The sequence below is a fragment of the Apteryx rowi genome, unplaced genomic scaffold (assembly GCF_003343035.1).
Source record: "Apteryx rowi isolate R43461 unplaced genomic scaffold, aptRow1 scaffold_117, whole genome shotgun sequence".
Classification (NCBI taxonomy): domain Eukaryota; kingdom Metazoa; phylum Chordata; class Aves; order Apterygiformes; family Apterygidae; genus Apteryx; species Apteryx rowi.
Window position 1 is genome coordinate 2,022,104 of NW_020447386.1, and position 26,414 is coordinate 2,048,517.

Below are 26,414 nucleotides of genomic sequence, written 5' to 3' on the forward strand. Positions count from 1 at the left end.
CAACAAAGTCTGCATGCGTTTTTATTGCTGGAATAATATGATTTGAATATTACTGTAAATCTGTTTAATKTTATATGACTTTAGCAGAGAAGCTCTGCTTTTTCAGGAGAAAATCCCATTTGCTTATCTCTGGAGTATCCACCACAACATTTGCAAGGAAAGAGTGCTTACATTTCCTCAAGTTTCTAATTCCTTCCCCAAACACTCTGCATGGGATTCAGCTCACAACTTCAACCATGTAACAGCTAGTCAACACTTTATATTCAGTGGAAAGTAGGCTGGGCAGTGGAAGGAGTACATGTGGGAAGCATCATATATGCCTGCCATCTACTTATTCCCTCATGATCATTCTTGGAAACCGGATACTGGGGTAAAAGAACCCTCTCCCTGACCGAGGATGGCCCCCCTTATGTTACCTCAACAGAGTGACTAAATCCACCCACCAGAAGAAGAATCATAACTTGAAGACCAATTCTGTCTTTGCCGAGTGTTTTAGACAGCTTCTGTGAAGTAAGATGAATCCTACCCCTAACTACCAAATTCACTTTGCATGAAATTTGCATAAGTTGCAGAATGCCAGCTCACCACATAACTCCTGTTTCCTACCCTAAATATGAACCTTGAAGAAAGTTTCAACAGAGATGAAATATAAAAAAAAATAGAAAATTGAACGAAAAAATGAAAAAATGTAAAATCGAACTATTTATTAATACAGTGTGAGGGCTGCAACTACAAAATTCTCAGTTATTTAAAACATGATAGTCCTGTCCTATAGGAGGTAACTTTGAAATAGATACCTTAATACTCTTGTATTTATTTTAACCATTTATTGCTTCCAGTTTTTGTTCTACTCCAGAATTTTTTTAATTGCTTTGCATTTAGAACTGCTATTGATTTTAATGAGAGCACCACAAAACAAGTGGTGGCAGAATCAGAGCTTTAATGACAAGCAATTTTGACAAGAATTTTTTCCAGAGATAATTATTCAGTATGTAGCATTGTGACTTTAAGTAAAYAATTTAACCAACAGACTACAGTTTGGAGAATGTGAAATATTTAGCATTTTTCATATAATTTCAGATGAACTGAAATTGTAGCTCTTTTGTTAACTATTTTCTACTTTTCATATTAAGAATATGAACATCAGGAAGAATATAATAGTATGTCATTTTTATACTGGAATAGTAAAAGTAATTTGAATTAATGGCCAGAAACACCATCTAAAAAGAGGAAAATTAGAATTTCCCTGGATAAAAATCCATACCTGTTTCTTAAATGGTATATGCTACATTCACATTGAGAAGCTGTATAATAGCTAGGACAAGATGAATAGTAAGTACAAACGAAAAATAAAGAAGCATGGCCTAATAATAAAAGGGATAGGATAGAATAAAAAAAAGTACTAACCTGTATTTCTCTGATATTTGCTCCAACTTCCTTGCCAACATACAACATTCTTCCTTTAATTTTGCTATGAACGTGTTGTGGGAGGTCAGCAATGAATCCAGTTCATTTACTAGAAATTATAAAATTATAAAACTAGAAATTTATTTGAAAATTGTAAAAATTCATAGAGAAACAATTTAATATATTCCTAATGTCTTTCTTCTAATCCTACCATTTTTGGTATATTTTTTAAACTTTAGCTACCAGGGCAAGAGATTATGATATTAATCAGCATTTACCAAAGAAAGGCTATATGCCAGGATAAGCTAACCTAAAATGTTTTTTTCTGCTAATATCCACATGTCCCCATCCCCACCCCTGCCTTCTTTTTTGCTACTTATCATTAGGACATTATCTTGTAAAGGGTGGCAGGTTCTCTGTTTCTGTAGAGATAATCTGATCCTATCAGCCCACTGTCCTTATTATCACTCTCTGGTAAAAGGTGGATGAGGCAGCTTCCTTTAGAAATGCACAGGGGTGTTAAAACAGGCAATTTGATGTGACCATGGACTCAGATCTTGTGCGACAGGAATCACCATTAAGACTAGATATCTAATCTGGTGTTTTTGCTTTTTAGGTGGAAGTTCACTGATATTTCTGAGAGGAATAAGATGGGCAAACAATGGCCTAGCAGATCCTTCCTTGCTCAACTGGTGTAGGCGACGCACTGGAAATCCAAACACACTGTAGACTCATTTCCTTTGGTCCTTAAGAACGCAGCTCTTAATTACTGTGTCCTGCACTCTCTATGGTTTTTCTTTTTCCTTTTTTTTTTTTTTTTTTTTTTTTTTTTTTTTTTTTTTTTTTTTTTTTTTAATGATGAGCTCTAGACTTATTGTCAAGTGACAGGCACAGTGAAATCATTTTACAAAACCATTTTCAGTTACTATCACCTTGGCCGCACCAAAACCTCATAACCTAGAAATCAAAGATCTTTACTGTTTCAAAATGAAGATATTGCAGAATGAAGTTTCCCGATTTCTGCTTTTAAAATCATTCACAGAAAGACAGGCCATCGTTACCCAGATTTCTTACATGTAAGATCATAATAAACAAGGGTTTCTTTATGCACAAATTAAATGTCTACCATCATTTTCAAATTCTTCTAATTCTATTAGAGATATAAAAAGCCATAGTCAGTCTTAATGTTGTTTCATTTTTGTATACTGCAACAATTTATGCACCAGGAGGGGTAAATTACACATCTATCATGCAAAATTACACTGGGTCATATACAGATGTGTTGGGTAGAATAGGGAAAAATGATTCTGAGAACTTCTTTTCTTCTCCTGCTGTGTAGACAGCAGTCATAACATACTTGTTTGCATTCTCTGAACACAAGCTAAGGTCTCTCGTAATGTGAAAATGCCGCAGAAAAAGGCAAAAATAAATCAGATGGAAGATGTAAATGTGTCTGCTACCTCAGGTATTAGTTGGCACTGCTTAGGAGTAACACAAGGTACATTTTTCTAAAGATGTTGCAAGACAGGTGGATGAAAATGGTATTTCATTAAACATATGAATATACCATGTTCCATAAAAGCTGAAGCTCTTCCTTCTTTCCATGCTCAGGGGTTAGAGATTTTCTCTGTAAAAATGTCTCTTTTGTTTATAACTTGGACCTTCATTAATGTTATTGGCATAATACTTAGCAATAACAAAGAGGGGTTTTTTTGAAAGTCCATTTTACTTCCAGATTAAAGGTGAAAAGTTATCGATCAGCTAAGGCAATGCAATGAAGTCTCTTGTTATGAGAACCTGAAGTATGCAAGGGATTAAACATCTTTCTTCTAGATTGAGAGTGAAGGGGGACATACTAATGCTAAAAATGTTTGAGGCTGCAAAGATTAAATAAAGGAACATATCAATTTGGAGCCAGTGAATTACATCCAGCTGCGACAGTGAATTAAGAACCAATTAATGGCTAAAGCTTTTCTCCAGTTTGGATGCCGAAGCAAACTCATTAAGCTTTTAGAGTAGCTATAATGTGTGTACTGTGGGAACTGTTCAATGCTATTCAGGAGACTTTAACTGTAAGCTCAGAGCATTTCCCGCAGAGCTTCTGATGCTATTTTCTTTATATAACATGTGTGCCTGAAAATCCAGCCAAAAACAAGCCCTTTGTTTTTCTACTTTGTTGTGGTCTCTCTCAGCTTTACGTTTCTTGAACACAGGTAAATAAACTCATAATCCAGATGGTGCAACAGATGTGAGAGCAGCACTCTGAAATCAACAGACAGTGGGCAATACTTTCCATTTTCTCTTTTAAACGCTAACTAATATGTAATTCGGAATCTCCGGTGTAGTTAGCATCTGCTCCCTTCGGCCAGCCAAAGGTTACAGGTGTTCCTGATGTCATTTCACAGTAAGGCGTGGGCCTGGCTTGTGAGTGAGTGCCCAGGCTCTAATCTTTCCCTACCACCYACCAGTTTTCTCATGCTGGGCCTCCATTTGCTGCATCTTCTGTGTCAGCTCCTGCTCTCTTTGCTGGGCCTGAAGGGCTTGGGCCTTTGCTTCACTGCTAATGCTGTGCTGAATGCTCTCTTTCTCCAACCTATAAAAGCCAAATAGGAAATAAAGAAAAATAAAAATTCTACATTGGAGATGAGGAGTAAAGCAGGAAAATCATTTGATTAATAATAATGACAAAGAAAATCTGACCAAGCCTTTCATGTGAAACATTCCCCTTCCACCTCATGTTGTACAAACTGACCTTTCTCTTGCAATGTCAAACATTCTCCAGTGACTAGTAAAAAATGGATTAAAAATGTGATCTATTTCCTGAGTAAAAATTACCCTTCTAGACAAAAATATTTTATTTTAAAAAATTTTAAACACAACTTCTTTTTCATAAGGAAGTTTCCCTACATCCACTTTGCATTAAACAGATTATTTGATTTTTCTTTTATATGCCATATATTTAATTTTGCAATGAAACTTAGGGACCTGATCCCAAGATGGACCAGTTCCCAGTGAATCAGTAGAAGATAAGTCAATGGGAGCAAACTCCACAGTGCTCATAATACAGCTATTCTAAAAGCCTAATGAGTTTTCTTAAGCAACCAAACAAGTTTTAACTATTAATTTATGTAAATAGAGATGAACGCATCCGTTACAATACAGAAGACTGTTAGCACCACACAGGCACAGTCACTTGTGGTTCTGCTCACTGGGGGGTTGTAGAGGAAGGTCTAAAGCCCAGTATTATTATTGAAGTATGCAGGCAAGAGAGCAGTTTACTTGACCAAATATGCAAGATGGGGCAATCTATTCCTGAGGCAAAACAAATGCCAGACGACCACACTCCATTGAAGCATTTTATTTAATGCAAGCCAAGCAAAAACAGCATGGAAAATAAGAAAGCAAAGAGATATGCATATAGATTAGAAAAGGTCCCAAACTGCAAATTCAGATCTGGACTTTCCCAAAGGTTGTGAATATTCATATCGGGCATACATTTGTATCTAGATTCAAAATTTCAGGGAGTTCACACATATGGGGATTGATTTCTAGATTTCAAATGACATACATATGCACACACTTTTCTATTGAAACTACATTTAATAGCTTAGGTTTCAATAAAGTCTTACGGATGTTTTGTTTAGTTTAGCAATAGTACCCATAACAGTGGGCAACAAAATAAAACATGAGGATAGACCATGTAAGGATAAAGTCATATCTCGTGTGGTTGCTGCACTTAACCTTCGGCTTGGTGCCTAATAACTCATCCGAGATATTGCAATATCTCAGCATGACATACACAATGTTAAATCTTCTCTCTTAAATTTACCCCAAAGCAACACAAATGGTGGGTCACATTACACTAATTCCTGGTCCTGATGTTGCAAGCCCTACCTTAGGCAAAACTCCCATTGAAATCACAGGCTTTTTTTTTGCTTTTTTTTTTGAGATAGGATTGAGACTGATTTGACACAGAGAATACATTTAAATATAGAGACTGTTGTAGCCATAAGGAAACAAAGTATTTTTTTCAAGGAAATTTCATACAACAAACTGCACCTTTATCACATTATTCTCAGAACTACTTTGAAACTATACTGGGGCTATCCTAGGGAGTGATGCATATATCACCTCCTAAGTGTAAGTTCCAAATATGGAAAGCATTATGATGAAAAATCTTTCCATATTTGCTGGAAATCGCTCTATTCAAACCCCTCTCCCCCCTTCCAAATATCTTTGACATTCAGACAGTTGTCATGAGCACTGGACTGCTCAACAAATTGCACCACCACCTAACATAGCCCCCAGACACCTTCAGCTAAAGAAAGTGACAGTAGCACAGTATTTTATTTAGTAGTGTCTTGTGCGAGATGGCTGTGTGCAGTTGGGTGCTGCGTTGTCATCTGGTACACAGCCGGCTGGCTGGCTTTCAGCTAGGGGTAGCCTTCAGCACGCATCAGGCTGCACAGCTGAAGCTACCAAGGCAAACCTGTAAACGTCCATTTCTCACTGCTCGGGTCCCTCCCGTCCAAAAAGGACACGTGCCAATGGGCAAATTCAAAGCAAATGGAGAATCTGCAGCCACCAGGAACCCTCTGCTAAAGGGACCCATCCAAAAAAGCCACTCACCTGTGCTACCTACTATGTAGAGTAAACTAACAGGAGTTCAGAAACAATGGATGCATGGGCAGCTTCCTATATCTGAAGTGAAGTGTATATGCGGTGGGTGAAAACAGCTAATTTTGTGTAGTGGATAAAAGCGTGACTGTAAGCCTAGGAAGACTTGTAAGCCTAGCTTGATTGTAAGGCTAGGAAGACACAGATGAGTCTTAAGTAGAAGGGTAGCTGACCAGTCTCAATTTTAGCACCTAGAAAATTTTAGGATTGAGATGTTTCTAGTGCCACAAACCCCCATTTAAATATGTAAGAGCAACACCTGAGGGGCCTAGAGCTGCTGAGGAACAAAAAGATCTTCTGAAGCCAAAGCTTAAATGAGTGGTGAGCCTTTCACCCACACCAGTAGTGGACATTTCCCCTGTACCCAACTTCAATCTCTCTGCCATCCTACAGAAAACTTCCTCAATACATTTTACACATACAGAGAAAAAACCCAATGAATAAAACATGCAGAAGAGTGAACTAGGGCCCAAGAGATTTTGGGAACTACTGGTAACTTTTCTGCTACAAACAACAATTGCTGCAAGAATTTTAGAAGGTTTGACACTATTTATTGTGAAAAAAAAAGTGAGCCAGTGTCTGCCTATATCACTTACTATGAATTTCTATTGTTGCTTGACTTGTACTCTACCTCAGAACTATTTGAATAAAATGATTTTAATGGAAACTTCTTGACTTAAGAAAAAGAGAGGCTATGAATAGACAGGAAACAGTTATAACCCTCCAGAACTAGTACGAAGACACCAGAAATTTCATATTGCAAGAACTTGAGAATTTCTCATATTGAGAATTTCTCATATTTAAATATTGTGACTAATGGAAAGCACGTAGACAATATAAAACAAAGCAACAATAACCTACTTTTGGTGGCATAGGTAAGATCTGAATCATAAATGAAAGCTAAAGGCTTATTGTACCAGAACTTTTTAAAGCATCAACTATTTTTATCACTGAAAATGGTATGGAGTGGTTAAACTGCAGCAGCTTGTGCTCTAACAGAATCCATAGATTGAATCAAAATTGGCGACAGTAGCAAACATTAAACTTTTCTCACATAGCATCCATTGTGAAACACAAAATAAATAAATAAATGTCAGTCTGAAAATAATTCAGGATTTGGCCATAACTGTGGTCAGTTTTACTCAGGCACAAGCATTGAACTCATGGTTATTTTCATCTTTATGCAACGAAGTGAGAAGCTACCATCAAAGACGTGTCATATACAGACCAGATGCCTCATCTCCTTGAGCTCTATTCTGAAATACAAGTTTTCCATCGTGATTTCAGTTTTTGAACACTTGGACTGTTTTGAGGCTGAGTTATGGCTGTCGAGAGCAGCTTACATAGTTAACTTGTTCACATATCTCAATGAACTGAATACCAGTTTGCAGCAACTGAAAGCCATGACTCCTAAATGTTCATGATAAAACAAAGGCCACAATAAACTGTAGTTTAAGGCACAAGAAGGAGAAAAGAGAAATTGCCATCATTTGCAAACCTTGAAAAAGTCCTCACTGTAAACAAAGTAAAAATTCATTTTGACCTTGAAGCTAAGCTCAAAGTATACTACCTGAATTTGAGCCACCAGATTTAATAAAAACTTTCCCATTGCTAATAAATAAAAACTGGATGATTTCTCCATTTTCAATAGAAGACTAATATCTGCCAAATGGCTTCTCAATAAAGAAAAAGGAAGGAGTTAGAACCTAGTGATGGGAATATGGAGCTCAGTGATTTTGACTGCAAAAAGAGAACAGAATTTTGAATGATAAAACTTCAAATTTTATAATGCACTTCACTAGTAGGTATTTCTGCAAGACTTTTTGCTCACAGTAAAAGTAGTAACAGTAACAATAAAAATGTAAAATGAAAAATATAGGATGAATCTCAGTGGAGAATTAGGTCTCTGGCTGGAGGTTGTCAGTAAGTCTTCTGACAGAGCAACTATGATGTGAAGCAACCATGCTCCCTATTTGATTTTTCCATGAGATCAGCATGTGGTGTTTTGTAAAAAGCTAACAGATGCATTAGTAAGGACTATGGACTTAATCAGACAAATTAAAAAACTGTAGCCATTTTTTTAGTTTAGAAGCACATCAGAGGTTATCGGAATCTTATTTTGACATTTTTATTTCTTGTTAATTATGATTAAAACATAATTAGGACATATTTTAGGCTTTCATACATATATACTTTAAACTGGAGTCCATAAAGTAGTAGGAGTAGCTGGCATTTAATATTCCAAACATTTGAGGTATCCAAACTGACAATATTGCTGGTCAATCACCAGTCCTGGAACTCAGTACCAATATTAACACTTGGGAAGCTAGAGGACCAGTTGAGTCTAACACCGACGCCTGCACTACCTGCCTCAGCAGGAGAGTCCGGACCTTTCCCCAGGTAACTGTTAGCCAGGTAGGCCACTACTGTGAACAGCTGCACAGCAAACCCTGCCAGAAGAGGGAACACACTCAGTGTGGGCTGCCTCAGCACTTCCAGAGGAGGAGAGCTTCCTCTCTTATCTTTTATTTGAAAATGAACATGTAGCATAAGCTTCTATATAGCAAACTGAAAAAGAGTTTGGGCTAGTTCTGAGAAAGTACCTAAGCATTTAATTCCCAGCATCTTTACATAAATCTGGCTCACAAACACCTGCATCATTTACAGCACTATGCCACTTTTGGAAACAGGACTTGAAAGCTTATGTTTATTAGGAACTTTTCAAGATTTTGGCCAATACCTTTGGGTACAATGGTTCAGCAATGTCTTATGCTGTATACCTTGCAAGCTTTCTACTAAGCTAGCTTTCCGAATCATCTTCTCATAGGTTGCTCATATTATTATTTCAGCTACAAGTGACAAGGAAATAACGGAAAATCAGAGCATATCCTTGCTCTTCTCTCAAGCAACAGGCAAAAACCACATAGCAACATTCACAATAAAAATAAACAGAACCTGAAAAAGGAAGTTATAATACCTACCCTATGCATGTTATCAACATCACATCAGAAGAATGTTTGCAAAGTCTCTTACTGCATTACTAGAAAATACTCAGATACTGCAATAATAAAGGTGATAAAAAAGGCACATAGAATAAGATCATACTTTGGGTCAGAAGGCTTCACAATTTCTCTCTTCTATCCTCCATATATGTTTTCATATTGTAGCTAATTCATACACAGAAGGATAAGGGCTCGGTTTCTCCTGGTGAGTGGACAAGCCTGATGGTTGGTTTTTCAAATATAAAAAGGAAATTATCACACAACCAGAAGTCCTTCTCTCCAGAAATGGTCTTAAATCATTCTATTAATGTAAAACTCCTAAAATTCCTTTCAGATCTGCCATTCAATTTAACAGCAGTGTAGTATCCTATTCATATTTATACTGGAGAACATATTTCCAGGGTTATATCATATACTATCTGAAATCTTTCAATATTTTCAAATTTTTAGATTAGGAAATGCAATACAGTAAGACCCAAAATTCTGTGGGTAAATTAGTAAATGCTAGTTTTAAGTACAGTTATGATTCAAAATTAGTAATTTCCACACCTTATAAGTTAACAGAGCTCTAGAGCATATACCTTGCTCATATGTTTAAAGTCAAGTCAATAACAAGATTCAGGGTCAGAAGATTTCTCCCTTTCCCTTAAGTTAGGCTTTTAGGAACCCTGTGTCTGGTGCTGGTGGTCTTGGTCATCTTCCTTCGCAAAAGGAAGCACAGCCTACTTCCTAGGCCTACGTATTTTCACCTAATACTTCCTTGTTAATACCTAGGATTGCTATGACCAAGGACATAGCTGGAAAGATGATATTTCCTGGTTTCTTCCTACACAACACTGTACATTTTTTGCTCCTTGATCTTTTTTAACAAAGGTCTTAATTTTTTCAGTTCATGTTTAGACTGGCTGGATATTGTGGCTCTCTGTGCATTTACAGGGCAGAAGAAGAGGCATGAAACAAATGTTCCTATGTCCAAAAATAAATTAGAAAGACGTACACATGCATGCGTGTGCAAGAATTGCATGGAAATAACTTGTAAAAGCATCATGATCAGGCCACTTCTTTAAACCTCTTCAAGGAGCTTAAAAATTGCTCTTCCTGTATCCCATTGGGGGAGTTACCCACTGAGTTGCTCTTTACGTGTGTTTGTGGGAACTGACTGGATGCTGATTCGGGAGCCCGCTGCCAGGTCTTCTCAGTGGAAAGCTCAAGTTGCTGGAACCTGCCCCAGCCAGCACACTGTGTTTGGTGAGCTTCAGTACAGTCTACAATTGTATGGTCAAATTTTGCAGTGACTTATGTATTAATTTTACTGGTAGAATTAGAGGACTGTGTCATTGTTAAGAGTGCATATGGTTCTATTCCTGAGAACTGAGGTTTAAAAAAGATTTTTAGATTTATTTTTATGATGTAAGCTGCCTAGTTACATTAGTTTATAGATACAGAGTGTATCCTCATGTAATGAAATGCCAGAGCTTTTTTCTCAAAACCATGCCAAGCAGAAACTACTGCAAGCAATGAGAGAAGTTAAGTAAAGGTCAGAAGTTTGAATCTGTTAAGAAATTAAACATTCAGATTGCTGATGCTCTTTAAATATAGATCTGAAAGGCTAGAAGATGCTATAAAAATACCTTTTAGAGTAGGTTAATGAACCAAATATAAAGAAAACCTTTTACTACATGAGATAAAAGATCAGAAGAGACAGCTGTCCCAGGGTACTATTACTTCACAAAAACACCTCAAATCCAAAGAACACTTTGGGGAGAGAACACAAAAAAAGATTAAGCTCTGTCCATATTTCCAACTTTTGTCAAGAGACTAATTACAACTGTTTGACAAATTAGCTTACAATTATTTTCCCCACAACACAAATAATAAAAATAGGGTAAACAACTGTGTCCCAATCCCCAGAATCCAAATAATGGATTTTTCCACTAAATCCTATTTTTTTTCCACTAAATTCTACTTTTTCCTAAGAATTTCAATTTTTGCTGAGATGGATAGTTGGTGCATATGACTTTATTACTCCTGCTGAAATTTATTTCTAGATTTCTCTATTTGGAATGTAGTTATACAATTGGAACCATATTATAACTTTTTTATACATTTGCACTTAATATAATATTAGTAGGTCAAAGAAACAATAAAATGCGAAGTCTAAGACTTTCACATTGCCCTTTAAAGCCTGCCTGAGGCATCAGAAAGATATTACTCATTAAAGACTATGCATGAAAAAGATTCTTATCCTACTTTCGAGTACTTGCTGTACCTGAAAACAACTTCAAAATTACCATTTACTGGAGATACTGGTGGACATGAGAAAGGTGAAAAGGGCACAGGAGTTGAGAGAGACAGGGTCCACATTCCTATGAAAGCTTACACAGTATAAAGAATTTTGAATATAGTTACCTTGAGTATATTTATAATTGATGTTACCATTTTCTATCTCTACTGCTACGAACTAGATTAAGTAACAAAATGAAAGGAGAGGATTTTCTTACTGCCTTTAAAGTCAGAATAACAGAAAAAAATTGTCAACAACTGATCTATAAGATGATTTAATTCCTTCGGCATTTTGCCTTCAAGAGATATAAACTGAAAGCCACCAGCTCCTCAAAGCAGGCAATAACCACTTTTCAACCTAGATAGTTCTCTGTATACCAAGCCACACCTAAATATTATCATTAACTGCCCTCTATTTCATTGCTAGAGAAGGAAAAAAAAAAGGTCTCTGACATTAAGTAACATATTATATTAGGTCAAATATACTGACTGAAACCAAAATTTGATTCTTCTGCATGTAAATACCCATCCTGCAATGGTATTAAGATTGTGAACTATTAGACTGATGAGACCATACAGAAAGAAACAATTAAGTACAGTATATGAAATGCATGAGAAGATTCACCACAGTGGTTTCTGTGAAGTTTGAGCACATAGTCCTAAGTATTTCACAGTATTGTGCCTTGTTCTCCAGAATATTCTTTTCCTCTTTGCTCTCCTTGCTTCACAAGCCACTTTTACAAATGGCTGAATGTTGAAATGTTTGCTTATCATAGATTTTTGCAGGCATTCACTCTGTGTATACAAAGTTATGTAAATTAGTGTAAATTATTTTCACTATATTTAAAATAAAGGAGTAATTTTCTTGACATATGGTGATTCCTGAATTCAGTACCAGCCGTCTCTTAACATGCAGTTTCATGATAGATTTAAGTCAGTGTAAGGCAACAGTGCCAGTATAAGGTGTAGTCCTTCTTTATATCCTCTGATAATTAGCACTCATGCAACTTGTCCAGCAAGAGCAAACGATTCTTTTTCGATCTGATCAGCTCCCCAAACCATCTGATCATATGGGTGCCTGCCTTCCACTGCCAGCATAAGCAAGGGGCTGGAAATACAGGCATAGCGGAAGAGGGGATTAACCTTTTCAGTAGCAACATAGACTTAGATCAGCTTAGAGCACTTGCAAAACTGCACTCTAAGGCTCAGCTTGCTAATACAGCAAAGCCAGCCTTCAGGCTCCTAATATTGAATCAAAAAATGATGCAGCTAACTGATGTAGAGACCTGATCTGCTATGAACTCACTCTGCCAATTCAAATTTGTTCAAAAACCCAATGTTTTTGGTACGTTAACTTTGTACCAGCAAGCTTTATACTAAATCAGGTATCATCTGTCCTACTGCAGCTGGCATGAAGTCAGCATAAACACTGCATCGCACACTCTGCCTAATTCGAAAGGAAAGTGACTGTGAGCCCACACCTGATCCGGACCAAACCAGCACAGCTGAATGATCCAGTAGATCACAGATGTACTACAAACGACCGCTGAGCAGTCACCTCCGATTTCTCACACACACTGTTGGGACAGACAACGTAACTCGTAGTTTAAGCTAACTAGCCGTAGGCCTGATCCTTTCAAGTTGTCCACTAGAACCAGCTACTGGGGAAGTTCATGAGACCTGAACAGATTCTCTACCTCCAAAGGACAAAGCCTTGCACGAACAGACTGGGAAGAAGCAGAATGACTTGACAGAACAAGGCATTCTCCAGAAGGATGACCACCTCAAAGCTAACACTTGATTGGGGGGGGGCAGTATTTGAACTAGGGTAAGCTAGACTTTTCCCCCAAGGTACAGCAAGATACCACATATTAGAGGAAACCGACAAAGTTGTGACCAAAAGCAAGAAAGACCAGRAAGACTAGGTTAACACTACATTGTACCTGACTGTTCTTGATTTGCTTAGATATTACAGAAACATCCCAATAAAAGACATACTTATCCACCCACATATCACAGGAGCTAGATTTGAGCAGGTGATTTAAAAATAAAAATCCAGCCTTATATCCCTTTTATTGCTTTGGTTAACTATAGCACAATATTAACATTATCCTGACTGGAACTTTGTCTGCACGTTAATATTAGAAATAATGGACAGTCAAACTTTTTCTTTATCGGGTGTCAGGTTTTAAATCTCTCATCTTTATGCTGTCAAGGGTAAGGAAAAAAACATATTTCAATAGCAACTTTGAAACGAAACTCACAAATTACTACCATTATGTTAAGTGCTAGATATCCCACTGTGCAGTTTTGCTTTGTGAATTTTTACCTTCTTCCATGCACACTTTTAGCCGCTGATCGCACAGCCTTTCAGTGTTTTCTGCCTTTTCCTTTAAATAAACTGGCTCTGGCTCCTTCCATCTGGTTCCCCTTCCGTCAGCAACCCTGCACCTGTTCACACCTCCTCTCCTGTTGGATTCCACTGAACATTTCCTCCTCTGCCAGGGCTATTCTGGCACTCGCAACCTTTCTGTCATTCAATCCATCTGTCAGAAGTGAACTTTGTTTACCGCAAGCTTCTGCTTTCTTCTTCAAGAAGCAAAGCCCCTCAAGGTCATTGTCAAATGAACTGTCRGCGTGGATTTAAATCCACTTCTGCTAACCAGGAGAAGACAAAGTTCTTTCTTTGCAGTTCTGTATTTGTGAGGATTGGTTTGGGGTACAAGAAGAAATCACACTGAAGTAAAATAATACATTTTAATGATAGCTTGCTAACACCAACAGCTAATATGTTTTTCTTCATATCTGTATCTTTTTGTAAAGACTGACAGAATCTCTGAGAAAGACTTTTAAAGCTATGCAAAGAAGTGGACAAGGCTTAATAAAAATATTGTAAATAAAGCAAAATAACAAATGAAAATCTTTTGACTGGCATTTTAATGCTGCATAACAAAGATATTTACTGCAAACACAAAGGTAAAATGGGAACTGCAAAATGAATAAGATTACAGTAAAATAATTTAGAGAGCTAAAAGTGGCTGATCATTGTCAATTATTTTTACCTGCAACACAGTTTTTTACTTACCTATAGATGTTTACAATGCCACACTTTAAAAACGGAATTGTCCTGATTTTTTTGTTTTTAAACCTTGTAAAACACACCCATGCAACCCTATTAAAACACTGCCTTCCATGTTGAGAGGAATTGTAAAGATTCTTTTGTCAGAGCTGAGACTAAATTCATATTGTCAACACGATACATTATTTTTAGCAATTCCTGTGCCCATATTTCTTTTYACAAATAGATTCTGATAACCACTAACTCCTGAATTATTAACTGGCCTCTTCAACAGTCTCATTCTTTTAAAATAATAAATACCTTTCAATTTCACTGCATAGATCTGGGGATCCTTTGAAAAAGAAAAAAGAAAAAGAAAAAAAGAATTCTTTCACCAAGATGAAATATGGTACCAAAAAATAAAATATATATTTTAAGTTTTGTATGCAATTATAAGGAACCACCCATTTTATTACCCTTCTACCAAAAAGGAATTTAAAGTAAAGCTTTCTGGGAGCAAATCCAGGAGGTAATCCAATCTCATTAGCAGAAACGCAGTTATACTTATGTTAGGTCTGAATTTCACTCTAATAAAAATTGCACTGACAAATATTACATAAGTTTAGCTGAATAATAACTTAATACTGATATAACTTGTTACTGATACATCCTTTCCACAGGGCTTAGTGCCTGCATTTACAAGGGAACGTTTTCTGTGGCTCTCATCTTCTTTCTTAGGAACTGCACGAAAGTGCACAAAAAGCATTGGAAATGCACAAAAGAGGAATTTAGGAACAAGAGGAACATGCAGCAGTGTCCCACCTAACTACAGAGAAACCCTTATTCCCTATTTTGATTTAAGCCCTGTAGAAGGTACATGAACAACAAGGAGAAGATAATCACGAACAGTTGCTCCTATTCCTGCAAAAATGTAGTTCAATATGCAGATCACCTGGAATAGCGGGGCAACCAATGGTAGCAGGATTATGAAGCTGGCCACGCTGCCAGCACAGAGAGGGAAAGCAGGTCAGCTCTGCCGAGCAGCCGGCAGCAGGGGCAGAGCTGCTCCCGCTCACTCGGGACAGGCTTCTCCCAGCTCYCTCTTCCCCCCCGACCAATCACCGGTGCTAGGGGACTGAGCAAGGGTGTGACGAGAAGAGCAAGGCAGCCAAAGCTGGCACGCTCAGGTAATTTTTCGTCCCCCCCCCCCCCCAATCCACCAACTACCTTCTACGGAGATGACAAGCTATAGCTAATGTTCTTAAAATGTCAAGTTTGATAAAGTCCCCAACTGAGGACCCTTTGGGTTCTCTGTTGAAATTTTTTCTAGGTAATAATTTCGGGAGCAGAATCCTGCATAGGAGACAAAAAAAAAAAAAAAAATCACTGCAAGTGAATGAAACAAACAACTTTCATTATATTTTTGAAAGCACAAGGCATCTTTTAAAATTGCTTAAGTTCATACAACAAATACCAAGTGCTGACAGAAAAAGTACATTTTAGCTTACTGTAAAAACAAGCTTTCGAATGTACTTGAGAGAAAAGTCCTAGAACTAGTCAAACAAATCAGAAACATTTCTCCAGTAGCATATTCAGCAAAAAAATCCAGCAGGCTTGAATACATGTGTCTGAATGATTTTTATGATTTAAAAAAAGAATCATTATCCTGTTGTCATTAGCCACACAAACAGAAATCCTAATTTGAATGAGATCAAAGTAAACATTTGATATACATGCATAAACTTATTACTGTTAGTGCTGAATAATAAATGCTCAAAACAAAGACCTTTTAAAAGATGCTTGTTTTCTATAGCAGTTAGTCTCTTCTGTATTTCATCTGAATTCACTGCTCGCTCCAAAGTGCTTTAAGTATTGTTACTGCTCCTGAACCGCACTCTACATGCAGTAGCAATTTGGCTGCCTCAACAACCTGATGCGATGTATAAAGGATGAAATCATTAGAGAAATTCAATGCAACCAGTTGCAGTTTAAATGCTACGGAGAAAAATTTAGATAAATCTAAGACTGAACTCTGAAAATGTATTATTGCCTCTTCCTTGAGAAATCTGTATTGTAGTACAAGAAATTAAATTGTCAACCATGTTTAAACTCTTTTAAAATGAAAAAAGGTGATTTATAAAGACTTTCATATCCAAAATTAACTGATGATTTTAGATTTCTCCTTTACTCCAGTATTTAAGTTTTCTTTATTCCTCTTTTCAAACTTCATTAATGGCCTTTAAATGTTTGTGTTGTAATCTTAAATATGTTTAAATAATTAAACAGAAAGATATTTAAATAACTGCATTATCATGATACAAAACTCAGAAATTTCTAAAAGCCACTGCCAGAAGATGAGAGCACTGATTTATTTCAAATCATTCAGTATCAGTCTTCGTAAAGCAGCATATGGTCTTATCATGGCAGGTAAAATATTTTACCTTCTATAATAACGCAGAGCAGCTAATTTATCTACATGCTGTATAATGAGATAAACAATTTCAGCTGCACTATGAAAACCTGTAGGCAAGGGAGAAATCCATCTCCCCCCCTCCATTCTATTGATTTTTCTGCCTATACATTCATATAATTGCTAACAATAGAGGTTATTCTTTCTTCTATCCCCTTCTTCAGTTACCTTAAAGCAAGACCTTCTTTTCAGCTGTGGAAATATTTGCAGTTTCTACAGCTGTAGGACAAAGAACTGAGAGATTTTTCACAGAGTTGCTCGGGGAGAAAGGAAAAAAAAAGCTTTGCAAGATTCTGTTACAAGTAAAGCAGAGTGAATGACAACTTACAAAGCTACCACAATCATTTACTAATGTGCTGCTATATCAAATAAGTCTAATTTTTTTTGACAGCACCAAATTAGATTTATTGCAGAAACTGCTGCATAAATAGCATATGGCTATGTTATACCACCTATTTCAAATCCCTGTAATGTTTCCTCCCCTCCCTGCTCAAAATGAATAATTGAGCCAAGCTATAAACCCTTCTGCAAAAGAGAGATATACAAGTTCAAAAGCAGATGCAGGAGATGTAGATTTCTTTGTTAAAATTGTCTAAAAAGTATCACATATTATGATCAAACAAAACAGGGCAGTAACAAGTCAGGTTTCTGTTCTGACACTTGGGAGGGGGGGTTCTCCCCCCTTCCTTAATAAAATTTTGTTTTCATTTCTCTTTCAAGCTGACAGTCATCAACACAGGGCGCGACCCCATAATCCTTTCTCACATGACTACCTCTTACTCGCACAGGAAACCCTATTGATCTCCCCTCCTTGCGTGAGTAAAATCATTCATGCGACTCAAGATCAGGAGGCTCGGGCCTCAGTTCGTTTTGCCTGAGCCCTCATTTGCGAGGAGGGAGCAGAAATAAAGCAGGAGAGAGCCGGAGTCAGTGCTGGGAAGGGCCTGGGCCTGGGGCAAGGTGCCGCCCCGCACCTCGCCTCAACCTCTGCAGTGGCAAAGTTGCCTTGGCACTTTGCTGCATCCGTCCCCAGATCCGTGTGCTTTCGTACATACACAGATTTCCAAATCCTGCCGTCAACACGCTGCTGCAATAAAAGAGGAAAACAGGCAACGTTATCATACACCAGGGCTGAGCGTAGCTGCATTTCGGCAGGTCGCAGGCAGCACAAGCCACCTAGTCGGGACGGGCCAGGAGCTCGGAGGGTCGCGCATCCCGCACGGGTGCAAGGGGCGGCAGTGGGCCCTGCGCTTGGCCAAAGTTTGGGCTGCCGAAAGACGCGGCAAGGTCTTCTCGCGGAGGCGTGGGCGCACCACTGCACACATCGGGGCAGGCTGCGGCTACCCCACCGCTCGCCGCGCGGTGGTCAGTCCTCCCAGCTGCCCTATCTGTTACTGTCTGATTAGTTCTGCTAAGGAGCCCCTCCCCGGCCAGCTTTCGCGGCCATCTGTTCGGCACGCGATGGCTGCTGCCCAGCAACCTCGCGCTGCCCTCCTACCTGGCACCCGGCTCCCGGCCTTACCCCAAAGTGCTAACACAGGTTCGCACTGCTGGCAGAGTCAGGATTTCATTACTACTACTTTGACAAGTGCAGGGTTGTTTGTAATTTCTCTTTTATCCTGATTTTGATTGTACAACCACCTCCCACTGATTCAGTTTGCTTCAGTTTTGTTGCTCACAGATTTTACTCTCCACATTAATCTCCCTCTGGCATGTTACTGCATCTGTTCCCTTTTTTATTATTAATTTTCAAATTCCCACCATTTTTGACAAAAAGGAGGTAATCTACACTCTGCTTCTGCCCATTTCATTTTCTTTAATTTGGAAGATAAGTATGAAAGCATGCCAAAGAAGTTAATTCTCCGTTAACAGTTTATTTTCTGGCATCCCAATGCCTTTGTATATGAAAAACAGATAGAAATAAATGTTGACTGAATCACAACAACATAGTCACAACCATCCCTAAATTTAATGAAAAGTAAACATATGAAGCAGAATCTAAAAAGTTTATTAGGTATCAGAGTTGTTTCATGTTATCACTCCTCCCTGCATTTTAAAATAATGTTTTTGTACAAAATTAACAGGATATAAAAAAAATATTAGAAATCAATCACAGCTTACACCTCAGTTCTGCTCCCCCACACACAAGTGTTATCGGTCCTTTCAATAATCAGTCAGTCTAGCAACGTGAAACATATCGCAGCGATTTAATATTAGTAACAGCATTTTTCTTAGAATGTTATCTCCTTTCCAGCATAGATGATGGGCTCTTTCTGACATACTAAAATTGTGGAAAAAGCACCACAGTAAGTACGCTGCTAGCTAACAGATGCTACTAGAAAAATCCAAAAGATAATACTAGGTACTGTTCAATTACAGAGACGGCTATGTATAGCCACCTTCTGTAAACAGGGAAGTTAGCTTATATTTTAGAATATAATAGTACAGCTTAAATACGGAAATTGATGCATGAGGCATGCTGCAGCTCTAACGAGGAAGTCTGATGACATCCGAAAGCACGACGGCAGAGCTTCAGTGATTAACTGATGCCACAAGAACCTGGAGGTGGAATGAGATTGATGTGCCGTATTTATTATACATGTATTACAATTAATGTTAATGGAGTTGCTGAAACTAGCAAGASGCTGCTAGAAGCGCTGATCCACAGCAGGTAGCTGAAACCACAAAGGCTACAGCACTGCTAAAAACAACTGCACACCCAAAATGCCTCTTTCTTAGTTATACTACTTCCTAGAGATGTTTCATCATCTAATTTTTAAAAATGAAGGAAAGAGGGGGAAAAAAAACACCTAATTGCAACATCAAGAACCACAACAGCCACTGTCCTCACCGTAATATAAACTTTTATCTCTCTATTTTTTTCTTTTTTCTTTAATCTTTCAAGAGAGTCACACAAGTATTCAGATTATCTTGGCAGGTCACGTATTTGGACCTAGAAGCATGGGTGGTTCTATTGTTTAAGTAATTTTTCCCCACTTACAGGCTGACATTCAGTACTGCTCAGAATGTCGCATAGAAGCAAATAAAATAAATCTGCTTCAGTTACATCTCCCAGCAAATTTTAGATGACACTCTAGTCAAACGTATCATGAACCCCCTCCCTGTCTCCATGCCTGAGAAAAGGCATGATGTCACCTGAAGAAGTCATATTTTGAAGTTCAGTGACTTCCACACTACTTCAGATTTATTTAACTTTGCCATATGCAAACAGAAACTACATCTGACTGCAACCGAAATGAATACTGACTACTGGTTTGTTTTGTAACAAAAAGAGGAAAGACTGTTAATGACTATTCCATTACATAAAAAGAGTGAAAAAATTTATTAAATTAGATGACATGCTAAAATCTGTGCAAACTGTTAATATCTTGCATCTTCTATGCAGTCTTTTCCACTAGCACACTAAAATGATTTTTAACAATTATTTTCTTGCGAACCAAGAACAACAAATCTGTTTTACACTCTCTGAAAATGGACTTAGATAAGCTTTGTTTAGCAAGACCCAACCTTGCTGAATTAATTGCAATTTCACATTGATTTCAGGGTAATTTCAGAAGATTCTTCTATTACAGAAGCTTTCACACGAGTACTCACAAAGCTGAAACAACCAGGAGGGAAAGAAAAAAAAAGGGGAGGGGAGTCTAAAACCCTAAAATAGAGCTTTAAACAAACATGGTCAGTCTCATAGCAAGATAACATCTGCAAAGTTACATGACTGACAAGCAATCAAGACTACGCTGCAAAAGTTCTATATTTTCCCAGTCATTTGAAAACATACAAATTAGAATTACTAACTAGATTCAATAGCAGAAAATGCACGTTAACTAAATAGCAAGGATTTATAAGCAACATATTGCTCCGCACAATGCTCTGTCACATATTGCTCCATCACAGAGGTTACAGGAAAAGGCAAACCTAAAATCTGCAGAAATATTTTAGACTAGCTAACTGTAACCTTTCTTCTTGTTTTTTAAGAAGCACATTTAATTTAGAAGTCGTTTAGTTGGTAATATATCAGTGTTTGAAAACAAGAATACGACATAAGAAGTGGAAGTTCTGAAGAAAGAGTAGTTTTGCAGAACATTTTCTCTTTCAGACATAGATTGCATATTCTTTCTCATTTAATCCATTCACCTATAATATTTATTGTCTGCTTTTCATGTATTTAAATCCAGTGTTTTCATACACATTTTATTACTCTGTTTATTCACAATATCCAAAATTAAGTTTTTTACTAATCCTCCGAGCTTTTCTCTTTACTAATATACCTATTCATACAAAACAAAGGATTCTTTAACTCCTCAGCTACCTCTAATTTTTGCCAGAACAACTTAGTTCATGCAAGGCAACAGAAAGACTATCCACAGTGTAACAGTGGTACAGGCCTCCTGCAAGTCCAGCTTTGTGAAGAGACTTGGATTTGACCAGCTGGTTCTGTCTTGAAAATAGGGAAATCAGCAAGATGATGCCAAGGCCAGAATACCCAAGAGACACACTAAATCAGCGCAATTTCTGCAGCAACCTCCCATAGGCAGGACTCTAGAGCTTAAAATCTGTTTTCCTTGGCAAGTGCCACAGYGAATGAGTCTGTTACTCCCATAGGATTGCCATTACCACTACCCTTGAAGTATTTTCACTAGCACAGCTGCCATTTTAGGTGAAGGGAATAGAGAGTGAAGGAAGGCAGACTGTAAGTGAATAAAGTTCATATGTTACAACTATGGATGTACCAAATCATTAAAAATATATTGGGTTCAAAATGCAAAGCTCTGATGCCATTACAGATATGTAACTTTTAAACTTTCACTAATCCAGAAAATCTGTTCTGGCAGGAAGTGATCTGAGAGGAAGAAAAAAAGAGTACATGCTGAGGACAAGTTTAATTTCAGTAGCGGATCTTTTCCTCTGCGACTCAGGGGGGGGAAAAAAAAAAAAGACTGTGAGAACAGCTCTAACCCTACCCTACCAGTATAAGTAGGTGAGGACAACAGGTAACACTTCAGGAGCAATACATCTCATTCTTTTTTTCCCTCTTCACCTGTGACAGCAACATCACCTAATGTATTCCCGGAAAGCAGTCAGACGCTCCAAAGAGAAGGATGATGGAAGAAGCTACACAAAACACAGTACTGTAGAATTTGAGGAATATCAAGGAAGATCTGATCCCATTTCTCATGCTTTAATAGGTAAAACTGTTCTGACAATTATATGTCAGCATAGAAAACTGATTTTAACACTTATAAGCAGAGACCATACTATGAAAACAAATTATTAAAACAAGAAAGGAAAAAAAAAAAAAAGACCTTAAGAGTGGCCATGCTAGGTCAGTGTACTCCAGCATCTGTCTCCAACAGCAGGTAAAAGCAGGTGTCTATGAAACAGTATCAGGACTGGGCAAGCACAGAGCATTACTTCCTCAAAATACTGTTTCAGCCTCCAGTGATTTGCAGCTCAGGAACTTTTTGAGCCAGAGACAGTAGACGAAAAAGCTACCTGAGTCATCTGTACATTAGGTACCCAGCTTTAAGTACCATGCTATGTAAAAGTAGTCGATAGTCCTCATTTTTACAAGTTAAGTATTTTTGCAAAAATATATTGGCTGGTCAGATTTCCTCCAAGATATCCAGAGCCTTATTGCATATAAGCAGCCTTTTGCTAAAAGGAGTGTGGTAAGCCATTTGGTTAACTATCACAACAAATCATTATTAATAAAGTTCTGCTAAATCCAAACTTTAGTTATCTTAACAACTCACCCAAAACTTTTTTCAAGTTCATTAACCTCTAGCATATTTTTTCTCTAAATACAGGCTGTTAGAGTGGTACTTTCTTCCATCTGTTAAACTACCGTGCTCTGAATTACACAGAAATGTAGCTGAATAAAAAAGAGATTCATTGAATTTAATAGTTTATATGAGACTATTTTATTTCCATTTACTCAATGGCAGAATTCTCACAAAGCCTGAAGAGTACAAGACTTGGATAAACATGCAGACAGTGTGTTAAGTGATAAAAATCTGAGGTTTTTTTCCCCATGTAAAATTTAAACTAACTCAACTTTTTGCCTAAGGACTGAGTAAAAACCTCCAGATTTGTTTCTGGATGTCCACTCTTGAAAAAAGCAAAACAAAGCCTCGCGAACAATAAAATGAAAATATTGAGTCTGTGGCAAAAGAAGTATTCCTACAGCTGCCAAAATGCAAGCTAAAAGATATTGAGTGAGTGAGTTAAACTTCTGGAGTTTTCTAGAAAGGTGTACCCAATAGTATAGTAAATGCCTTGGGGCATTTCCATTCCATCCTTGGATGGAATAAGCTCAGGGAAAGTCTGCAGTCACACAATGTTTGCATTGTACCACATCTCCACTTTGGAAAGTCATTTAAACACCCTCTTCACATACTTGAGCTTTCATCTCATTCACAGACTGTAATATTACTTTTTGACTGTTTAATCTTCCATGAAGCTTAACATAATCATGTACATTGATATCTTACTGGTCATTCTGCTGCAGTAGCTTCATGTTATTAATAGGTGAATTCCTATGCTTAAAGGTGCCATACAATATGATCTAAAACATTATTTTAAAATATCTTTGTCACATCAGACACAGCAACAACAAAAAGAACATAGCTGTGCTCTTCCCCGCTCTTCTTTCTGTCCCAAAGTATGGTACTTCATCACTGTAGCTGAACATTGCCTTTTCTTCACCCCAGTAATTCACTTTCAGAAATTATAGTTCATAACTCATTTTTTACTTAAATCTCCACTTTTAATATGACTGAGGGCTGCACATGTAGCCAATAACTGCAAGTATCTATAACAACTGTTGGGAAGCCTGTGGCAAAAATTAGCAGAATGAAATTGGTACTATAGCATGTAATAGGATAAGGGGTACCTGGTGAGGTGCAGTTGGTGCTCAGATTTATTCAGCAGTTCTGTCAGTTTTAGGCACTCCTCTCTGGCTCCTGTCACATCCTGCTGGGCTTGTTCCAAACGCTGTTTGTTTCCATGCAGCTCTAATCCCAGTTTTTCTATTTGCTTAGAAAGACATATAACCAAAGAAAGTATATTTAAGAAATGTAGAGAGATACGTTTTAAGATGATAAATCTTAATATGATCAAAGCTCCTGAAAAATAAAGCATTTTCTTTTAGAACAGAAGTAGTTTATACAAACTGAAAACAAGCAAATTAAAGTATTTCACATTACATTCTTATGAAATGCCAAAATGCCTATCATATTTAAATACATTAATACAGAATCAATATTATTGTCTTTAAGGGCTTAAGAGATGCACGCATTCAATTATTTTCTGATTTTCCCATCTGAAGGCTTCCATATTTGTGTCCAGAATTCACTGTGCTCGAAAGCCAGTAAGCAGAAGCGCAGTAGCCAGCTTCAGAAGCCACTGGACAGAGTAGCTCTTGTGTTCATTTAGTTTCCTTGTACCACCTATTACATAAGCAACAATACATAGGAATCCAGCTTTTGTTATATTCACTCGATATTATGCAAGAGAATGAAGGCTGTTTTGTAATTTTACCATTATTGAAAATAACTTACTTACAACTGAACCCTACAACAAACCAGCCACTGTTAATCCTGTCATTTTCTTCACCTCATTAGGCCTTATAAGTCAACTAAACTAAGTCAAGTAAATCTAACATGGTTAATGAGTCTACTAATTTATTACATGTAGCCGTCAGTGCATTTGCATGACTAGCACCTTTGTTTTTAGTGAAAACACAGCAAACTTACTATTTCTAATTGTATCATCATTTCAAAAATTTAAACATTTCTTTCATAAATATTCTTAAAAGGAATACATTTTGCTGTAAGACCATGTATAACATAGAAGTATTTGTAAGAATACATTTGCACCATAATACTGAACTTTGTCCTAAGGATGCCTTTAAGGAGACCAACGAAATACTGAATAAGCTAACAATGCAATTTTTTCATGTAATAACTATTCTACACTAACTCCTTATATAAATATTTATTCTTCATTGGGGCAGGAGGGTTGCATGTTTTTCAAGTCAACTAAACTGTGAAAGGTCATTTGTAGTACAGAATAAAATTGTTCACATAAGGAGTTAGGGCTGAATAGCTATTATACTTTAAATTCATACCATAACTTATTTTGTGTTAGCTTCCTCATGTAGACAGGCCTTAGTATCTTCTTCAGTTAACGTAATTATTCATTCAAACATCCTACAAGAACAAATGAATGCAATTCGGTGCCAATATTTGCACCTGAAGCACCTTCATAATTATGTTGTCTCTGTTCTTCCCATGAAAATGTTAGCCTAAATCATTTACAGTAAGTCATTATGTCTCAGACAAATACAATCTCCTCATCCAGAGAAAAGGTTTCATAATGTTCTCCTTCTTTTTTTTTGTTGTTAATTGCTTAACATTATCTATATGCTTTTTCCTTTTCAGACCGTTCAGAGAAGGTCCATGAAGGAAATCTTGGTTAAAATTTGAATGCTGCCTTGCTTTATTACATAAACTACCTACCAAATTTAATCAGTAATTTTAAGTTCTAATACAAAGACAGAGAAACTATTTGCAAAATCATTAGTACTCTCCCCTCAAAAGAATGTAACAACTTATTACACTGTCAGAGTATTTTAAAACCAGATATGCAAAGGTATCCAGATAAATAATTTAACTGAATAATCCCAAAGGGTTGCATACTTTCTTGCAGAACAACAGAAGTCTCAGAGGATTCTCTATATTCTTCTTGGGAGCAGCAGTTCATTAATATTATTTCCACATTCTTAGTAAAGTGGGACTTGAGTTCTTCCCTGTCTTTACAAGTTAAAGATAGGGAAGTTCTGCAACACTCTTACAATGTGTTTCAGGAATACATCCATTCAGCAGACCTTTGAAAAACAAAAACCGCAATTTAGTTGAAAAGTATCAACTAAATATTTGAAAAAGCACAACTACAACTGAGAACATAAGTACACCCTACAATCACTCCTTTGGGAAAAGTTTCAATAAACAGATGGGCTTTACATTATCCCCTAGAGTTACACAGGCTTGGGTTCTGACACAGACCTATAGGAGGAAGCAAATTCTAAGTACAAGAACCTCTGGTGAGTGTTCTGCCTTCCTCAGCCTTCATCAGATGTTCAACCTGCAGATTTGAACCCAAGAATGCATCCGTTGATTTCAGCTGTTGTGAAAGTACAAAAACTAACTCTCAAACAACAATGCCATAACATAATCCTCAAAGATCAACAGGAGTCTTATGACTGCCATTAAAAAATATCAAGCAAGCAAGCATAGCTCTTGAAGAACAAACAATTTTATTCCTGTTACTTTCATCGGTAACCCCAAAATTCAGTATCATCTTTTACATATATATATATATATATATACACACACACACACACACATGCATATGTATACATATAGGGGTGTGTGGGGTGTGTGTGTGTGTGTGTGTGTGTGTGTGCGCGCGCGTGTGTCTTACAAAATAGCAGTCT

The 26,414-nt window shown here is 37.2% G+C and overlaps 1 protein-coding gene across 9 annotated transcripts in view; it reads right to left on the reverse strand.

Annotated features, from left to right (window-relative positions):
- SDCCAG8 (serologically defined colon cancer antigen 8) overlaps window positions 1–26,414 on the reverse strand; it is a 115,910-nt gene that overhangs the window by 48,992 nt on the left and 40,504 nt on the right. For 6 of the 9 annotated variants that reach the window (XR_003256052.1, XM_026081930.1, XM_026081939.1 and 3 more), the window contains exons 13-15: window positions 23,811–23,953; window positions 3,873–4,000; window positions 1,408–1,516 (exon numbers count right to left, since the gene is read on the reverse strand). Coding sequence is in view for 8 of the 9 variants with exons in the window: in XM_026081930.1 (XP_025937715.1) it covers window positions 1,408–1,516; window positions 3,873–4,000; window positions 23,811–23,953 (380 nt within the window). In the remaining variant the exon portion in view is untranslated. Of the gene's footprint in view, window positions 1–1,407; window positions 1,517–3,872; window positions 4,001–16,355; window positions 17,985–18,688; window positions 19,457–23,810; window positions 23,954–26,414 lie in introns of those variants that run through there. The other 3 variants (XM_026081970.1, XM_026081962.1, XM_026081980.1) reach the window with 3 other exon arrangements.